Below are 17,606 nucleotides of genomic sequence, written 5' to 3' on the forward strand. Positions count from 1 at the left end.
GTATGCTCAATCGAGAAAAATCATTTTTAAATTTCTTTCTATGACAAAACTTGAGAAAATTATTTTTGCAACAAACTATCAAAAGCTGGAATGAGAATCCTACAACTATAATGATACCAACTGAAGAATCATGAAACTGGTTTACAGTAAATTGAGCCTAATTTCAATCACAAATGAATGTAGTACAAACGCAAGGAGAGTTGTTTATGTAAAAAAGTACATTTTTGACAATCTATTCATTTTAGGTCAATGTACTTTTTTCAGTATCTTTTGAGTGATTAGATTTCATATCTCGATTGCAACTCTGAGAGGTAATCAAAATATCAACACATGTCAACTATAACCACTTTGATACACACAAAATGCTTTTAAGACAGAAGTTTCTCAGAATGTTACAATAAATAATAGAATGGCTATTTCAACAATCCTTACTTCAAATCCTCAGTTTGCAGTGCTAAAAGATGAGGAAATTTTCTCAAGTGTCCACTTAATCAGTAGTTGCATGTCTATGAGCTTTAAGGCAAGTGGTCCATGATAACCGTCAAGTGGTGAAAAAATGGCTCTGAACACTACGGGACTTAACATCTGAGGTCATCAGTCCCCAAGAACTTAGAACTACCTAAACCTAACTAACCTAAGGACATCACACACATCCATGCCCAAAGCAGGATTCAAACCTGTGACCGAGTCACCAACCACCGGCACCACTGATAGCTCAAGAAAAATGTATCAGGTTATATGGCTGCAAAACTAGGCATTCATACAGTGTTACAGCATCTTCTGTTGTATCACCTTCAAGACACATACACTTTTATTTGAATTAAGCTCTTGTTTTCTTCACTGTTGTAAAAAAAAAAAAAAAAAAACAATACGAGAGAAGGAAAGTTGATACTCACCCTATAGAGGAAATGCTGAGCTACGATAGGCACAATAAAAAGAGTCACACAATCATAGCTTTTGGCCATTAAGACCTTTGTCAGCAGTAGACACATACACACACGCACACACTCAGGCAGGCGCAACTTGCACACACATCTGCAGTCTCAGAGAGCTGAAACTACACTGCGAGCAGCAGATGGGAGTGGCGACTGGGTGGGGTATGGAGGAGGCTGGGGTGGGGAGGGAGAGGCATAGTATGGTTGGAGTGGTGGACAGTAAAGTGTTGCAGTTTAGACGGAGGGCAGGAGAGAAGGTGCGGAGGGGGGAGGGGTGTAAGTAGCGGACAGGAGAGAAATAAAAATTAAAAAAAAAAATTTTTTTAATGACTGGATGTGGCGGTGAAATGACGGCTGTGTAGTGCTGGAATTAGAGCAGGGAACAGGTTGGATGGGTGAGGACAGTGACTAACGAAGGTTGAGATCAGGAGGGTTATGGGAACGTAGGCTGTATTGCAGGGAAAGTTCCCACCTGCGCAATTCAGAAAAGCTGGTGTTGGTGGGAAGGATCCATATGGCACAGGCTGTGAAGCAGTCACTGAGATGAGGGGTATCATGTTTGGCAGCATGTTCAGCTACAGGGAGGTCCACTTGGTTTTTGGCCACAGTTAGTAGGTGGCCGTTCATGTGGACAGACAGCTTGTTGGTTGTCATGCCTACATAGAGTGCAGCACAGCGGTTGCAGCTTAGCTTGTAGATCATATGACTGGTTTCACAGTAGCCCTGCGTTTGACGTGATAGATAATGTTAGTGACTGGACTGGAGTAGGTGGTGGTAGGAGGATGTATGGGACAGGTCTTGCATCTAGGACTATTACAGGGGTATGAGCCATGAGGTAAGGGATTGGGAGCAGGGGTTGTTTTACATCTTTACACTTACTACCCAATACATTTTGTCAGTTATATTAAAAATGTTAGTGATTTCTATAGAACTAGTAGCTTTCATTCGTGCATATGAAGATACTGATTTGCTGTCACCTCAACAAACAAAGTAGTAGTATAATTAATTCCAGTCACCAGTTAAAACAGCATGTACAAAGCTGACAACTGAGAAATCAGTCCAAGTGTTGTCTGTCATCCCTTCTTTCTCATTTATCAGTAGTAACTCTTACGTTATTTATCAGTAGTTCCCTGTGTCCCTGACACTCTTTTCGTCTTTAGGATTATACCCCTCACCTGTTTCCCACACCAAATGCAATCACATTTGATTGCTCCTTATTTCTTCTTCTATTGTTTTTTGTGCATCTTCTAATCAACTCATTTTCTTTGGGCTCATAATTTCACACTACAATACTACATTACATCACTTTTTCAGTACCATTTTTGTTAGAAAAATAATAATTACTTTTGCACATTACTCTATTCCTGCTGCTAAACAAGTAGGGGGGAGGGGAAGAAGGGGGGGGAGGGAGAGAAAGAGAGAGAGAGATTCTTGTTATATCATTCTCACTGACACTGCAGATGCAATACAAATTAATGAATTACATGAGCTTAAGAATGTAACAATACCTTGTTGTAGTCACACATTTTCCAAAAAAAGACCAGAAGCTCTTGATGAAACTGCACTTTTTTTGTTGAGTTGGGTAAGTATGTTTGTACCAGAGGATTGTTAAGAAGTCTGGTAAATCCATGGAGAACAAAATGAAAATCTTCATCCCTGTGTATTCTTGACAGATAATTTATAAAAAGATTGTCTGGTACAGGAACCTACATGTACAGATTGCATTAATTTAAAAAGTGATCCCTTAGGCTATTAAAAAAAAATTACAGGTATAAACTGAATTTCAGATCTTTACCTCTTCTCCTTCAGGGGCACTGCTGGTTGTATCATGATCTAAAGTTACTATCAATATCTGCAAGGCTGTATCTACTAAAGGTTCCATAGAATCAGAGAAAAGTAAATGGTTGTAAGGAACACCAAGACCTACTGGATCATATGCACATACAGTGTTCAATAAAGAAGTAAACAGTGGTAAAGCATGGCGATTCTCAGCACTTGTGAAGTACTGAATCCACCTATTTGGTGCGGTATGTATATCTGCAACAAGAAAAATATATCAGCAGGCAGAATATACACACCACAGCACACTAAAAGTATGAATGAAATGAGATATAGTTGCAAAAATAATATGTTGGATACTGCATGCACTCATGCCACAACCCCCCCCCCCCCTCCCCCTCTACACACAATTTCAACTCCCTCACTCCATTTAATTTCGCTTGGTCCTCCCCTTCTAAGGAAGCCACATTTCCAGACAGGCATCCTTCTCTGATGGTTCCTCAAGAACCACTACCCAAATCAAGCCAAAAAAATTAATTTTGAAAAATAAATACCAGTCAGATGCATTGTGAAATTATTTGTCTAAAAATAAGAAATAAAACAGATTAGAGAAACTTTTGCTGCATCTCATTTGCTGTTTGTGATTTTGAGCACCAGTAAATTCTTCCTCTAATCTATTTTATTTCTTTTTCTCTAGTCTATTGTATTTCTTTCTGGCCAATCATTTCATAAAACATTTGACTTTTTTTCCAAGTTTTCTCAGAAAGCAACCTCAATCACTTTCTTAGCATCTTCTGTTCTTCAAATGTCCTGAATTTAGTTCTTGATTCGATGGAAACCATTTTCCCAGTCCAAAAAACACACTGATGTAACTTTTCATGTGCAAAGAAGTTAGACCTCAAATGGTTAAGGATTCTGAGACTTCATTTACATAGCTAGCAGCAGCTGCTCATGAAATATTTCAAATTTCTATTTAATAACTACTTTTTTTCATAATTACCTTTATTACTTTAAAGCAGTTAACTGTTTCTTTTTTTTCTTTTCTTTTCAAAAACAAACCTCAAATGATACTCCATTTGTTTATTTCCCTTTCCATCAAATCAGTATTTTTTTCCTGCATTGTCTGATTATTTTCAAGAAAATAAATCATTCAGTACAAAACTAGACCCCATGCTGGTCTATTTTATACCAAATTTGTCCATTTACCACTCTTCGTTTGGCTATGAAAAATCAGACAAAACACTGTTGTGTAACTTATAGGGAGCCCTGTTTGAGCAGCACCACACAACCACCACACAACAACGAATTCTCACAGACTACATTCACTCATCAACAAGTCACAAAGAAGGAGCTTCCCCTTTTCCCTCCCTAACTACACACCACCGCCCTGTACTGAAACAAATCAACCACATCCTTCACAAGAATTCTGCCTATGTTTCATCACACTTTTAAAAAGGAATGTGAATACTTGGGATTAAAGGTAACCCGTATGGGGACAGATAGTTACCAGAGATTGAGGCCAGTATTATTACAGGAGTGGAGGATATGTTTGAAGGAGAACGCCCATCTGTGTAGTTCAGAGTAGCTGGTGCAGGTGGGAAGAACCCAGATGTCCCAGATTGTAAAGCAGAAACTTAAACTGATCATGTTGTTCTCAGGAGCATGTAGTGCCACCAGGTGGTCAACTTCGTTCTTGGCAACAGTTTGGTGATCGTCATTCATTTTGTTGGACAGCTGGTTGGTAGTCATACTGACATAGAAAGCTGTCGATCATTTGCAGCAGAGTTGGTATATGACATGGTTGCTTTTACAGGTGGCCTGGCCTCTGATGGGATAGGATAAGCCTGTGGCAGACTACAGTACAATGTGATGTGTGCATGGATTGGACAGGTCCTTTACCTTGGTCTGCCACAGGCATACAATCCCCATGGTAATGGATTGGGAGTGGGATTGGCATAGCAACTACGACGTTTGCATTGGGTGGACAATGAAACATAAACTTCTGAGGAATGGCAAGTATCTTGTGTTCAATGTCGCTCATTTCAAGAGAGATAATCAAAGCCCTGGTGAAAAATATGTATCAGTTGTTCCAATCCAGGGTGATACTGAGTGATGAGGGCCCACTCCCTTGTATCTGATTCTCTCGAGGGGGGGGGGGGGGGGGTGATGAGCGGATTGTGTGTGTGTGTGTGTGTGTGTGTGTGTGTGTGTGTGTGTGTGTGTGTGTGTGAGAGAGAGAGAGGAGAGAGAGAGAGAGAGAGAGAGAGAGAGAGAGAGAGAGAGAGAGAGAGAGAGAGAGAGAACACAGCAAATCCATTTGTGAACTAGGTTTGGGGGGGGGGGGGGGGGGGGGGGAGTTATTGCCTGTCTGTGAAGGCCTTTGAGAGGTCTGCAGCATACTGGGCAAGGCAGTTCTCATCACTGCAAATACGTCGGCTATGGGTGGCTAGGCTATACGAGTGGGATTTTTTGGTATGGAAGGTGTGGCAGCTTTCAAAATGCAGGTACTGTTGATGGTTAGTGGGTACAATGTGGACAGAGGTGTGGGTGAAACCATCAGAGAGGTGGAAGTTAATGTCCAAGTAGATGGTGCATTGGGTAGGATAGGTGACCTGGATGTGAGAGAAGGTGTGGAGGTTGCGAAGGAATGTGGATAGGGTGTCTTGGACCTGAGTTCATATCTTTAATATATGATTAGCCTGAACCAGACTAGGAGTTGGGAGTTTTGGGAGGCTATGGAGGTTTCCTGTATGGTCCATAAACAGATTTGCATAGGAAGGTGCCATGCTGGTGCCCATGGTTATCCTGCAGATTTGTTTGCATACCTACAAAGGAAAAGTAGTTAGTAGTTGTGGGTCAGGATATAGTTGGTAAGGAGTGTACGGAATGAAGTGGCTGGTTTGAAGTCTTCAGGATGTTGAGAGATGTAATGCTCGATAATGACAAGGTGATGTGCATTAGGGCTGTTGGTGTATAGGTAGGTGGCATCAATAGTGATGAGTAGGGATCCATGAGGGAAAGAGATGGGGATGGTGTAAAGTCGGTGAAGAATGTAGATAATGTCTCTGATGTGGAAGGCTAGGTTTTGGGCAGTTGGTTGGAAGAGTGGAAATTCTTCCAGTTGGAGCACAGTAGACAGCAACAGTGGGATGTCCAGGATTGCTGGATTTGTGGACTCTGGAGAGGATGCAGTAGATGGGTGCACAGGGTGTTATATAGGTCAGGAGGGACTTACTGGAGAGGTTCAGGAAAGGGCTTATGAATTTCGGTAGTGATTGGACGTTATGCTGGACTTATGGGATGGAATTATTTTAGCACAACCTGTAGATGCAGGAATCAGACAGTTGACAGATGCATTTTGTCAGGTAGTTTCTGTGACTCATCACGACAGTGGTGGAGGTTTTGTCTGCAGTGAGGGCAATTAAGTCAGGATCTGTTTTCATGTTGTGTTCATCTTTCCTTTCTTCTGATGAATGCGTACTGTTCTTAGAAAGGAATAATAAGATCAAGCTAGAGGTAAGGAGTTCATGGAAGGTGACCATGGGCTGGTTAGGTGGGAAGGGGGTGGAGGCTCATGGATGGTGGTATGAACTGTGAGAAAGAACGTTCAATGTTGGAATTAGGCTAGCTTTGCTTAGAGCTATTGGTGGCAAAGAAGGGTTTCCATTGTAGGCATTGGGAGCAGGGAAGTAGGTCTTTGACAGATCCATTATGGTTAAACTTGGGTGCAGGGCTGAAGGCCTACGGGTGGGACAAAACTTTTGTGGGACAAATGTTTTTGGTGGAAAGGTTAATATCTGCATTTTGAATTTGCTTGGGTTCTGAGTTTTGAGTGATGCTGGAAGGGAATTTTGGAGGATGTGAGAAACTGAACAGGTCAGCTAGGCACGGATTTGGATTACAAAAGGGTTCATTGTGAGTAGGATAGGTGTTGATGGATAGTCGAGCCACGAGGTGAGTGTAGGATGTCAACAGGTTGGACAATTTATGGAGGTGGTATCTGAAATGCTGTTCCAGATATTGGAGTGCAAGGATTTCTATCTCTGAGATGATGTATGTCTACTAGGGGCAGCAGAGCAGTAGTGTCTTGCGGAAACTGTAGAGGTGTTTCTGCAGTACCAGGTTTGTAAGGGATAGGGACTAGCAGAATCTGACAGGTGAAGGTCACAGGTTGTGGGAATGGGTTTTGACCAGTGTACGGAATACACTCTGAAAACTGGCGCAGAAAGATGGAGCACTGGTCAATTAGGGTAGGGATGATGTTAATAAATGGGAAATGACAAGGGAAATGGGTGGGTGTAATCATTATAAGGTTGTAAGGGTAATCGGATAATACAGTGTGAGTCTAAGGAGTGAAATGGATGGAAGAAATTGTGCCGGTAACAACACGACAGTTTTTGGTGCAGTACTGCGTTTTGACAGCTGCCAACCCTTCCATACCATAAAATCCCTCCAAGAGTGGATCATGCAAGTGTTCTGTGCTTTGTTACATTTGCAGATGAGCTACATTTTCCTAGAATTCTCCCCATGAACTGACCATTCACCTTCCCTAAAATCAATCTAAAATAATCATTCCATTTTATGTTGCTTTGCATCATTATACCTGGGTATTTAATCACTGTTACTGTCAGGCAGCAGAATGCCAGTGCTGTATTCAAACATTACAGGATTGTTTTCCCTACTCCTCTGCAGTAACACACAATTTTCCACATTTATAACAAGTATGTAACAGTATACAAAAAGCTCAACTTGCTGCACTTCTTTGAATTTGAAAATCAAAAAATGATGTATTCATATTCTGTGTGGATGTCTGCAGCATAACAAAACAAAAAGGTAAGGCACAGAAGAAGCCTTAGACCACAGCCTAATGCCCTTATAATGAAAATCAGTGAAGACACAATAACGGAAGGTCTTCAGTAGTGGATGAAACCCTTTATGAACTGAGGTACAGTTGACCAGCAAGAGAACTTCACTACTGTCATATAAACAACATAGAAACTCATGTAATAAAGAGGAAAAATTGCTGAGGGTTCACTGAATCCAAATGCAATTCTGTGGTATTCTGAAATATCTTGATTTTTATGAAAGCCCTTTGTAATTTGTCTTGTTAATGAATAAATTGTATTTTTTATAATTCTTAAATAAAAATTTGTAAAATTTAATATTCTGTAACAGTTTATTAAATAATGGAAAAAACATTGAATGGGTTTAGAAAGAGAATCTGGCCCTTTTTCCTAAATATCCATTTACAAAACACATTATTTCTGAGAGAGGCCTCTTACTTAGCAGCTACTGATACAAAACAACTGTACGAGTTCTAGATTTAGTTTACAAAAAGTCTGTGTGGGGGGAAACAAAAACAAGAAAGCCCAGATACATCAGAACTAACTGGATGGAAAATCCACTCCAAACAGTTAATCTGACATGGTTGAAGTTCAAAATTTAGACTAGCTTTACCATCCTTTTTATGACCAGTATGCCAGCCTTTCTTGTTCGTTTGCTAATTTATTTTTTATTTTTTATTTCATGACTTACCTCTCATCCTGACAAAGTTTCTAACTGTCCAGAAAGCTAGAAGTCTGTGCTTTTATTTTTAATATTCAGAGAAAGTAGCCACACATCACACGCAGTTTGATTCACTATTACCAGTATCATCAGATGTTAACATCATCAGGTAATCATAATTATGGGTTAAAATCACTGCTCAGTGCCACAGTCAAACACTTCACGAAACTGGTAATCAGACTGTGGACAGTCTGTGGTTGTTTTATCTAAATATTAATTAAAACATTTGCTGTGTTCTTGGCAGGCAATGTGTGTGTGTGTGTGTGTGTGTGTGTGTGTGTGTGTGTGTGTGTGTGTAGTAGTAGTAGTAGTAGTAGTAGTAGTAGTAGATGTTTCTGTACTGATAAGCTAAAACATTATGACCACTGGTGGCATTGTGGTCACATGATGTGGTAACAAAAGTACGTAACGGAGCAGACAGGGGCAGGGGATCACCCTAGTGAAGATTTGGGCTTTCAGATGGAGAAATCCACCGAGATAAGTAACTTTGCCAAAGGGCAGATTATTATTACGCAGAGGCTGTAAACGAGTATCTCAAAAATGGTGAAGCTGGTCAGATGTTTATGAGCTACTACAATGAGCATCTGAGGAAAGAGGTAGGACAATGAAACTACATCTAGATGCTAAATGGTTGGACATCCACAACTATTCACAGAAATTGGGGTTTGGAGGCTTGTCTGCTCTGTAGAGTAGGACAGATTGTGGGCTGTGGCATCTTTGCTGAAAGAGTACGGTGCTAGTGCATGCACAAGTGTTCTGGAGCACACCGTTCAACGTGCATTGTTGAACAGCAGACCATCCTGTGTATTCATGTGTTGACCCAACAACATTGTCATTTATGATTGCAGTGGGCACGGGACCATCGAGATACAACTATCAACTAATGGAAACTTGTCTGCTCCTCTTCAGGTGAATCATAATTTTGCTACACTAGGTTGATGGTCGTCTCCACAAATGTCATTAAGGTAAATGGCGGCTCGAAATGTTTAATGCAACACTGATGCAGGCTGGTTTGAGCAGCATTACTCTATGGGAGACATTCTTGGAGCCAGAACTGTGCTAGAGTGGTTTGAAGAGAAATATAGTGAACTCCCATTGATGTCTCGAAAACCAAATTCACCTGATGTAAATCCTATGGAACCCATTTGAGTCGCTATCAGATGCCGTCAATGCATACGAAAATCAGCGGCCTGTTATTTACAAAATTATGTACATAGACATCTGATGCCACATGCCTCCACAAGCCTACCAACAAACTATTGGATAACTGATATTTTGTTCCAAAGATGGACAAACAAGCTATTAAAAGCAGGTGGTCATAATGTTTTGGCTCATCAGTATACGTTGCAGTTGAGTTACTTACTATCCACTTCTTGAACCAGTACTGTTTTTTTTTTATATAATTGTATAAATATGATGTATACTGCAATCTTATTGCAGTTTTATATAGTCCACTCAGAGATGCTTTAATATATCTACATCTACATCTACATGACTACTCTGCAATTCACATTTAAGTGCTTGGCAGAGGGTTCATCGAACCACAATCATACTATCTCTCTACTATTCCACTCCCGAACAGCGAGCGGGAAAAACGAACACCTAAACCTTTCTGTTCGAGCTCTGATTTCTCTTATTTTATTTTGATGATCATTCCTTCCTATGTAGGTTGGGCTCAACAAAATATTTTCGCATTCGGAAGAGAAAGTTGGTGACTGAAATTTCGTAAAAAGCTCTCGCCGCGACGAAAAACGTCTATGCTGTAATGACTTCCATCCCAACTCGTGTATCATATCTGCCACACTCTCTCCCCTATAACGCGATAATACAAAACGAGCTGCCCTTCTTTGCACCCTCTCGATGTCCTCCGTCAATCCCACCTGGTAAGGATCCCACACCGCGCAGCAATATTCTAACAGAGGACGAACGAGTGTAGTGTAAGCTGTCTCTTTAGTGGACTTGTTGCATCTTCTAAGTGTCCTGCCAATGAAACGCAACCTTTGGCTCGCCTTCCCGACAATATTATCTATGTGGTCCTTCCAACTGAAGTTGTTCGTAATTTTAACACCCAGGTACTTAGTTGAATTGACAGCCTTGAGAATTGTACTATTTATCGAGTAATCGAATTCCAACGGATTTCTTTTGGAACTCATGTGGATCATCTCACACTTTTCGTTGTTTAGCGTCAACTGCCACCTGACACACCATACAGCAATCTTTTCTAAATCGCTTTGCAGCTGATACTGGTCTTCGGATGACCTTACTAGACGGTAAATTACAGCATCATCTGCGAACAACCTAAGAGAACTGCTCAGATTGTCACCCAGGTCATTTATATAGATCAGGAACAGCAGAGGTCCCAGGACGCTTCCCTGGGGAACACCTGATATCACTTCAGTTTTACTCGATGATTTGCCGTCTATTACTACGAACTGCGACCTTCCTGACAGGAAATCACGAATCCAGTCGCACAACTGAGACGATACCCCATAGCTCCGCAGCTTGATTAGAAGTCGCTTGTGAGGAACGGTGTCAAAAGCTTTCCGGAAATCTAGAAATACGGAATCAACTTGAGATCCCCTGTCGATAGCGGCCATTACTTCGTGCGAATAAAGAGCTAGCTGCGTTGCACAAGAGCGATGTTTTCTGAAGCCATGCTGATTACGTCTCAATAAATCGTTCCCTTCGAGGTGATTCATAATGTTTGAATACAGTATATGCTCCAAAACCCTACTGCAAACCGACGTCAATGATATAGGTCTGTAGTTAAATGGATTACTCCTACTACCCTTCTTGAACACTGGTGCGACCTGCGCAATTTTCCAATCTGTAGGTACAGATCTATCGGTGAGCGAGCGGTTGTATATGAGTGCTAAGTAGGGAGCTATAGTATCAGCGTAATCTGAAAGGAACCTAATCGGTATACAATCTGGACCTGAAGACTTGCCCGTATCAAGCGATTTGAGTTGCTTCGCAACCCCTAAGGTATCTACTTCTAAGAAACTCATGCTAGCAGATGTTCGTGTTTCAAATTCTGGAATATTCCATTCGTCTTCCCTGGTGAAGGAATTTCGGAAAACTGCGTTCAATAACTCCGCTTTAGCGGCACAGTCGTCGATAACAGTACCATCGGCACTGTGCAGCGAAGGTATTGACTGCGTCTTGCCGCTTGTGTACTTTACATACAACCAGAATTTCTTCGGATTTTCTACCAAATTTCGAGACAATGTTTCGTTGTGGAACCTATTAAAGGCATCTCGCATCGAAGTACGTGCCAAATTTCGAGCGTCTGTAAATTTTAGCCCATCTTCAGGATTTCGCGTTCTTCTGAACTTCGCATGCCTTTTCCGTTGCCTCTGCAACAGCGTTCGGACCTTTTTTGTGTACCACGGGGGATCCGTTCCATCTCTTACCAATTTATGAGGTATGAATATCTCAATTGCTGTTGCTACTATATCTTTGAATTTGAGCCACATCTCGTCTACATTCGCATAGTCAGTTCGGAAGGAATGGAAATTGTCTTTTAGGAAGGCCTCTAGTGGCACTTTATCCGCTTTTTTAAATAAAATTATTTTGCGTTTGTTTCTGATGGATTTGGAAGAAATGGTATTGAGCCTAGCTACAATGACCTTGTGATCACTAATCCCTGTATCAGTCATGATGCTCTCTATCAGCTCTGGATTGTTTGTGGCCAAGAGGTCAAGTGTGTTTTTGCAACCATTTACAATTCGCGTGGGTTCGTGGACTAACTGCTCTAAATAATTTTCGGAGAATGCATTTAGGACAATCTCGGAAGACGTTTTCTGCCTACCACCGGTTTTGAACAAGTATTTTTGCCAACATACCGAAGGTAGGTTGAAGTCCCCACTAACTATAACCGTATGAGTGGGGTATTTATTTGTTACGAGACTCAAACTTTCTCTGAACTGTTCCGCAACTGTATCATCGGAGTCTGGGGGTCGGTAGAAGGAGCCAATTATTAACTTAATTCGGCTGTTAAGTATAACCTCCACCCACACCAATTCGCTCGGAGTATCTACTTCGACTTCACTACAAGATAAACCACTACTGACAGACACCAACACTCCTCCACCAATTCTGCCTAATCTATCTTTCCTGAACACCGTCTGAGACTTCGTAAAAATTTCTGCAGAACTTATTTCAGGCTTTAGCCAGCTTTCTGTACCTATAACGATATCAGCTTCTGTGCTTTCTATTAGCGCTTGAAGCTCAGGGACTTTTCCAGCGCAACTACAACAGTTTACAACTATAATTCCGACTGTTCCTTGATCCAAGCACGTCCTGTAATTGCCAAGCACCCTTTGACATTGCAGCCCATCCCGCACTTTCCCGAGGCCTTCTAACCTAAAAAACCGCCCAGTCCACGCCACACAGCCTCCGCTACCCGTGTAGCCGCCAGCTGAGTGTAGTGAACTCCTGACCTATTCAGCGGAACCCGAAACCCCACCACCCTATGGCGCAAGTCAAGGAATCTGCAGCCAATACGGTCGCAAAACCGTCTGAGCCTCTGATTCAGACCCTCCACCCGGCTCTGCACCAAAGGTCCGCAGTCGGTTCTGTCAACGATGCTGCAGATGGTGAGCTCTGCCTTCATCTCGTAAGCAAGACCGGCAGCCTTCACCAAATCAGATAGCCGCTGGAATCCAGAGAGAATTTCCTCAGATCCAAAGCGACACACGTCATTAGTGCCGACATGTGCCACCACCTGCAGCTGGCTGCACCCTGTGCTCTTCATGGCATCCGGAAGGACCCTTTCCACATCAGGAATGACTCCTCCCGGAATGCACACGGAGTGCACACTGGATTTCTTCCCCTCCTTAGCCGCCATATCCCTAAGGGGCCCCATTACGCGCCTAACATTGGAGCTCCCAACCACCAATAAGCCCACCCTCTGCGATTGCCCGGACCTTGAAGGCTGAGAATGATCCTCTGAAACAGGGCAGGCAGCTGCATCTGGCTCAGCCAGAGACAGTGCCTGAAACCGGTTTGTCAGACACACCGGGGAGGCTTTCTGATCAGCCTCCGGGGACGCCTTTCGCTGCCTGCCACGCCTTGGAACGACCTCCCAATCAACCACAGGCGAGGGCTCAGCCCCACTGCGGGCAGCAACCGGGGCAACCACAGCGGCAGACCGATCTGGGGACAGACGGGATGAGGTTGACATCCCCGTGATACCCGAGTCCGGCTCCCCACAGTGGTGCCCATTGGCAACAGCCTCAAGCTGCGCGACCGAAGTCAGCGCCGATTGCAGCTGTGAGCGAAGGGATGCCAAGTCAGCCCTCATCCGAACACAGCAATCGCAGTCCCTGTCCATTCTAATTGATGTTTAACAACAGTCATTAAATGACAGGAAGTATGTTGAGAACAGGGAGGAGGGGGTGCTTCCCATTAATACCACCCATAATGACAGCTGACACTCAAGAGGTTCAGAGCACAATCATACCAAGCAATTCCATCCACACCTTTCGGCTGCACCACTGTCGGTTACTCAATTGGACATGGAATGCCAACCTTTGCCGATCCTGCACCCACAAGGTTACAACTCGCTCTCCAGGGCACCTCTGGTGCTTCCTGTGGATGAGGGCATGGAGGTGGTGGTCATCGCAACCTCGCCCATCTCGGCTACTGTCATCCACACTGCTACTCCTCGCCCCCCAACCCCCCCTCCACATTGCCTCTTCCAGTCAGTGAGCTCCAGTGCCGGGACACCAATCAGGCTGCCAGTTCACCTTCGAAAGCATTGTCCAGGATTCTTCCATCCATTCATGTCCATTTCAGGGGGGAGGGGCCCAATATCCTGGCCCAGTGAGCTTGAAAGCCCTACGGACAGAAGATTTGTCCAGACGGAGCTCAATGACATCTGCTAAACAGCGCTGCTACATCTGCAGGTGCTGGTGTCACCACTAGAAACACTGCTGCAGAGATACACCCACCTTGCAACGTTAGCTGAAACAGCAGAAGATGTGCTTTATTGGTGCTGCACATTTTAGCGATTCTGATTGTTCTGTCTCCCTGTTTACTCTCGGCAACTCACAGTTGATGCCTTCAGCCAGTTTCTGCTGGTTCTCGACTCATTCCTGGTCTTGTCAAGTTCTAGTTGCTACAGAATTCAGGACCAAAAATCCAAATGTACCACAGGATTCTTGGACCAGTGCTCTCGTATACGGGGTCTCACACTTACACACATATGGACTACAATTGCCAGAAACTTTTATATTTCTATGAGAGTAACTCCTTTCCACTTTGATAGCGAGCAGGTACGGGAAAGGTAATTTGTGCTCCTTAATTTCTTTATGCTTTGTTGTGCATACAGATTGCTTGCTGCAATCGAATACTATGAAAAAATTTTGACAGTTCTGCCTCAGTACTGGACAAAGATGATGCAGCTTCAATTGAAATCCTTCAGGAAATGTTAAGTGAAGTTGTATATATAAGAAACTTCCACATGGGAAAAATATATTAAAAACAAAGATTCCAAGACTTACCAAATGGGAAAGCGCCGGTAGACAGGCACAATAAAATAACACACAAACACACACACACAAAATTACAAGCTTTCGCAACAGGTGGTTGCTTCGTCAGGAAAGAGGGAAGGAAAAGGAAAGATGAAAGGATATGGGTTTTAAGGGAGAGGGTAAGGAGTCATTCCAATGCCGGGAGCGGAAAGACTTACCTTAGGGGGAAAAAAGGATAGGTATATGCGCGCGCGCGCACACACACACACACACGCACACACACATACACAAACACACACACACACACACACACACACACACACACACACACACACACACACACACACATATATGATATGTCCACAAAGAAGAGGATGTCAATGTGAAAGTGAGTAACAAGCCCTACTATAAATTTTCCAGATCCTCACCTTGTGATGTGGTGCGCTCATTTTCCCAGTACAGACAGGGTTTGAGGATTGTCATCAGTCATTTCTGATGGACAAGTTGAGAATGAGTACCATTGGATATTATAATAAATTCTCCACCAATCAGTGAGGCGCAGCGTAAATTGCATTTTTGAGTCCTGCATACTGTTCATATTCATATTCACATAAATAAGTTGGACTATAATTAAATATTTTTACCTTTTAGTCACATATTTCATGTACTAAAGAGACACCTACACTAAGCTTGTAGGTCCTTTTCTGGAGTACTGCTGTGTGGTGTGGTATTCACAACATATAGAATCGATGGAGGGCATCTAAAAAGTTCAACAAAGGGCACAAAATAGGAAGGAGAGTGCCACTGATGTGATATGTGAATTGGGTTGGTAATCATTAAAATGAAGGCATTTCTCATTGCAGCAGGATCTTCTCATGAAATTTCAGTCACCAACTTTCCCTTCAAAGTGTGAAAATATTATGTTGGCAACCATCTACATGGATGGGAATGATAATCATAACAAAATAAGTGAAATCAGCGCCAGTGCCTTGCTTTCTTAATGAAATTGCTTAAGGAAGAAGAGATTTAAAGTACAAAACAAAGTATTCTTTATTTGGAATGTTAAGCTTAATATCACCACTGTCAGAATATCATTTATATGCATCAGTGAAGTTTCTACCTACATCAGAGCACAGCAATGTTTGACTCACTCTGTGATAGGTGACTATTATAGCAGCTTTATCATAGCTCAGATCTAGCAGCAATGCGCTAGTATCATTAGATGTGAATGTGCTCCGATATGTGACTGTCATCCAACACATATCGAAGCAATAAACAAGTCCTGCAGTCTGCAACAGTTTAAACATAAATATTGTGATTCATATGGACATGGCAAGATCTTATGTGAGCTACAGCACTCTCTCGACCTCCTCAAGAAGTAAAATTATTGTACTGTTATCTAGGCCTGATGCAACGTACATTAAATAGTGTTGCTTCTCTCACCTTCACTTAATCTTCTAACTCATGTTAGTGCTGACAAGTTTTTCATACTTATTAAGAGGAAATTTTTACTTTTGTTTAGTCTTTTGACATTTTCACTTAACACTTAGGAGTCAACACCCATAAAAATACAAGCATGCCTGATCATCCCAAAAATCTGACGCCCATAAATGTAGGGGCGCTTGTGCTCGATCTTCCCCTTCCTTCCTTTACGTGTTCATAGGACCCCAACGGTCTGGGAGGCACGGCAGAGGCTAGAGTTGAAGTATTTGATGCTAGATGGTGCGGGCATGCCAGACAAGGGAGAACCACTCCTTTTTTTCTGTAAGGCTTTGCGAGTGGAAATATTCTGCCATGTGTGCGCTCAGTTGCATCATCAAGGTGAAGCGTGGTTTGACGGATGATGAAATCTCTTTTGAGTTATCGTGCGAGTTTGAAGAAAGTGATGATGATATTTCGGAGGATGATGATTTTCTTGATTCTGATGATGACCTCGACTATATTCAAGAAGAAAATTCTGAGTCTTCAAGTAATGAATGCAGATAACAAGATACGCAATATTTTAATTCAGATTTCAACTGAAAGAGCTTTCAATATGTAACTACTGTAGTAATTGATTTTATTTGCAAATACTACTTTTATAATAGATTTAAAGCTCTTCAGAAGCATGTATTGCCATTGTTCCTGCTCATACCACACATGAGGTGTGAGGGTGAGGGCGAGACCGAGAAATTCGCATCATTGTGATTCTGGACACTGGAAAGTGCAACCGTACCAGTTTAGACCAGACTTCTTTTCGTGTTTACTTGCAGACAGTATGGTGAATCATATAAAGCAGCAAACTAATCTGTATGCAAAACAAAGCATAAAGAAATTAAGGAGCACGATTTCCCTTTCCCCTACCTGCTCGCTATCAAAGTTGAAAGGAGTTACTCTCATAGAAATATAAAAGGTCCTGGCAATTGTAGTCTATATGTGTGTAAGTGTGAGAGCCCGTATACAAGAGCACTGGTCCAAGAATCCTGTTGTGTCATGTAATTTCTGTCCAAACATCCTGAGCCATGACAGGTTTCTTTCTATTTGGAGAAACTTTCACATCAGTGACAATTCAGTTGCTAAGGAAAAAGGAGAAGCTGACTATGACCCACTGCACAAGGTGAGACTCCACCTGGCTATGCTATCTGCTAATTTCAAGCGAGCATATACACCCTCTCAAAACATTACAATTGCAGAAGGGATGTGCAAATTTCGTGGCCATGTGTATTTCAAGCAGTAAATGCCACAGAAGCCAAATATGGCATAAAACTGTACATGTTGTCAGAGAGAGAGAGAGAGAGAGAGAGAGAGAGAGAGAGAGACAGCTTATGCCTGGAATTTTTCCGTTTATGCAGGTGAGAGGTCTGACACAGTG

General features: G+C 42.4%; 1 protein-coding gene across 2 annotated transcripts in view; it reads right to left on the reverse strand.

Moving 5' to 3' along the window:
• The window catches only part of LOC126336011 (protein HID1), an 89,680-nt gene that overhangs the window by 53,977 nt on the left and 18,097 nt on the right, over window positions 1-17,606 (reverse strand). For both annotated transcript variants that reach the window (XM_049999501.1, XM_049999492.1), the window contains exons 6-7: window positions 2,731-2,972; window positions 2,444-2,641 (exon numbers count right to left, since the gene is read on the reverse strand). In XM_049999501.1, coding sequence (XP_049855458.1) covers window positions 2,444-2,641; window positions 2,731-2,972 — 440 coding nt within the window. The remainder of the gene's footprint in view (window positions 1-2,443; window positions 2,642-2,730; window positions 2,973-17,606) is intronic.

The sequence above is a fragment of the Schistocerca gregaria genome, chromosome 1, assembly GCF_023897955.1.
Source record: "Schistocerca gregaria isolate iqSchGreg1 chromosome 1, iqSchGreg1.2, whole genome shotgun sequence".
Lineage (NCBI taxonomy): Eukaryota > Metazoa > Arthropoda > Insecta > Orthoptera > Acrididae > Schistocerca > Schistocerca gregaria.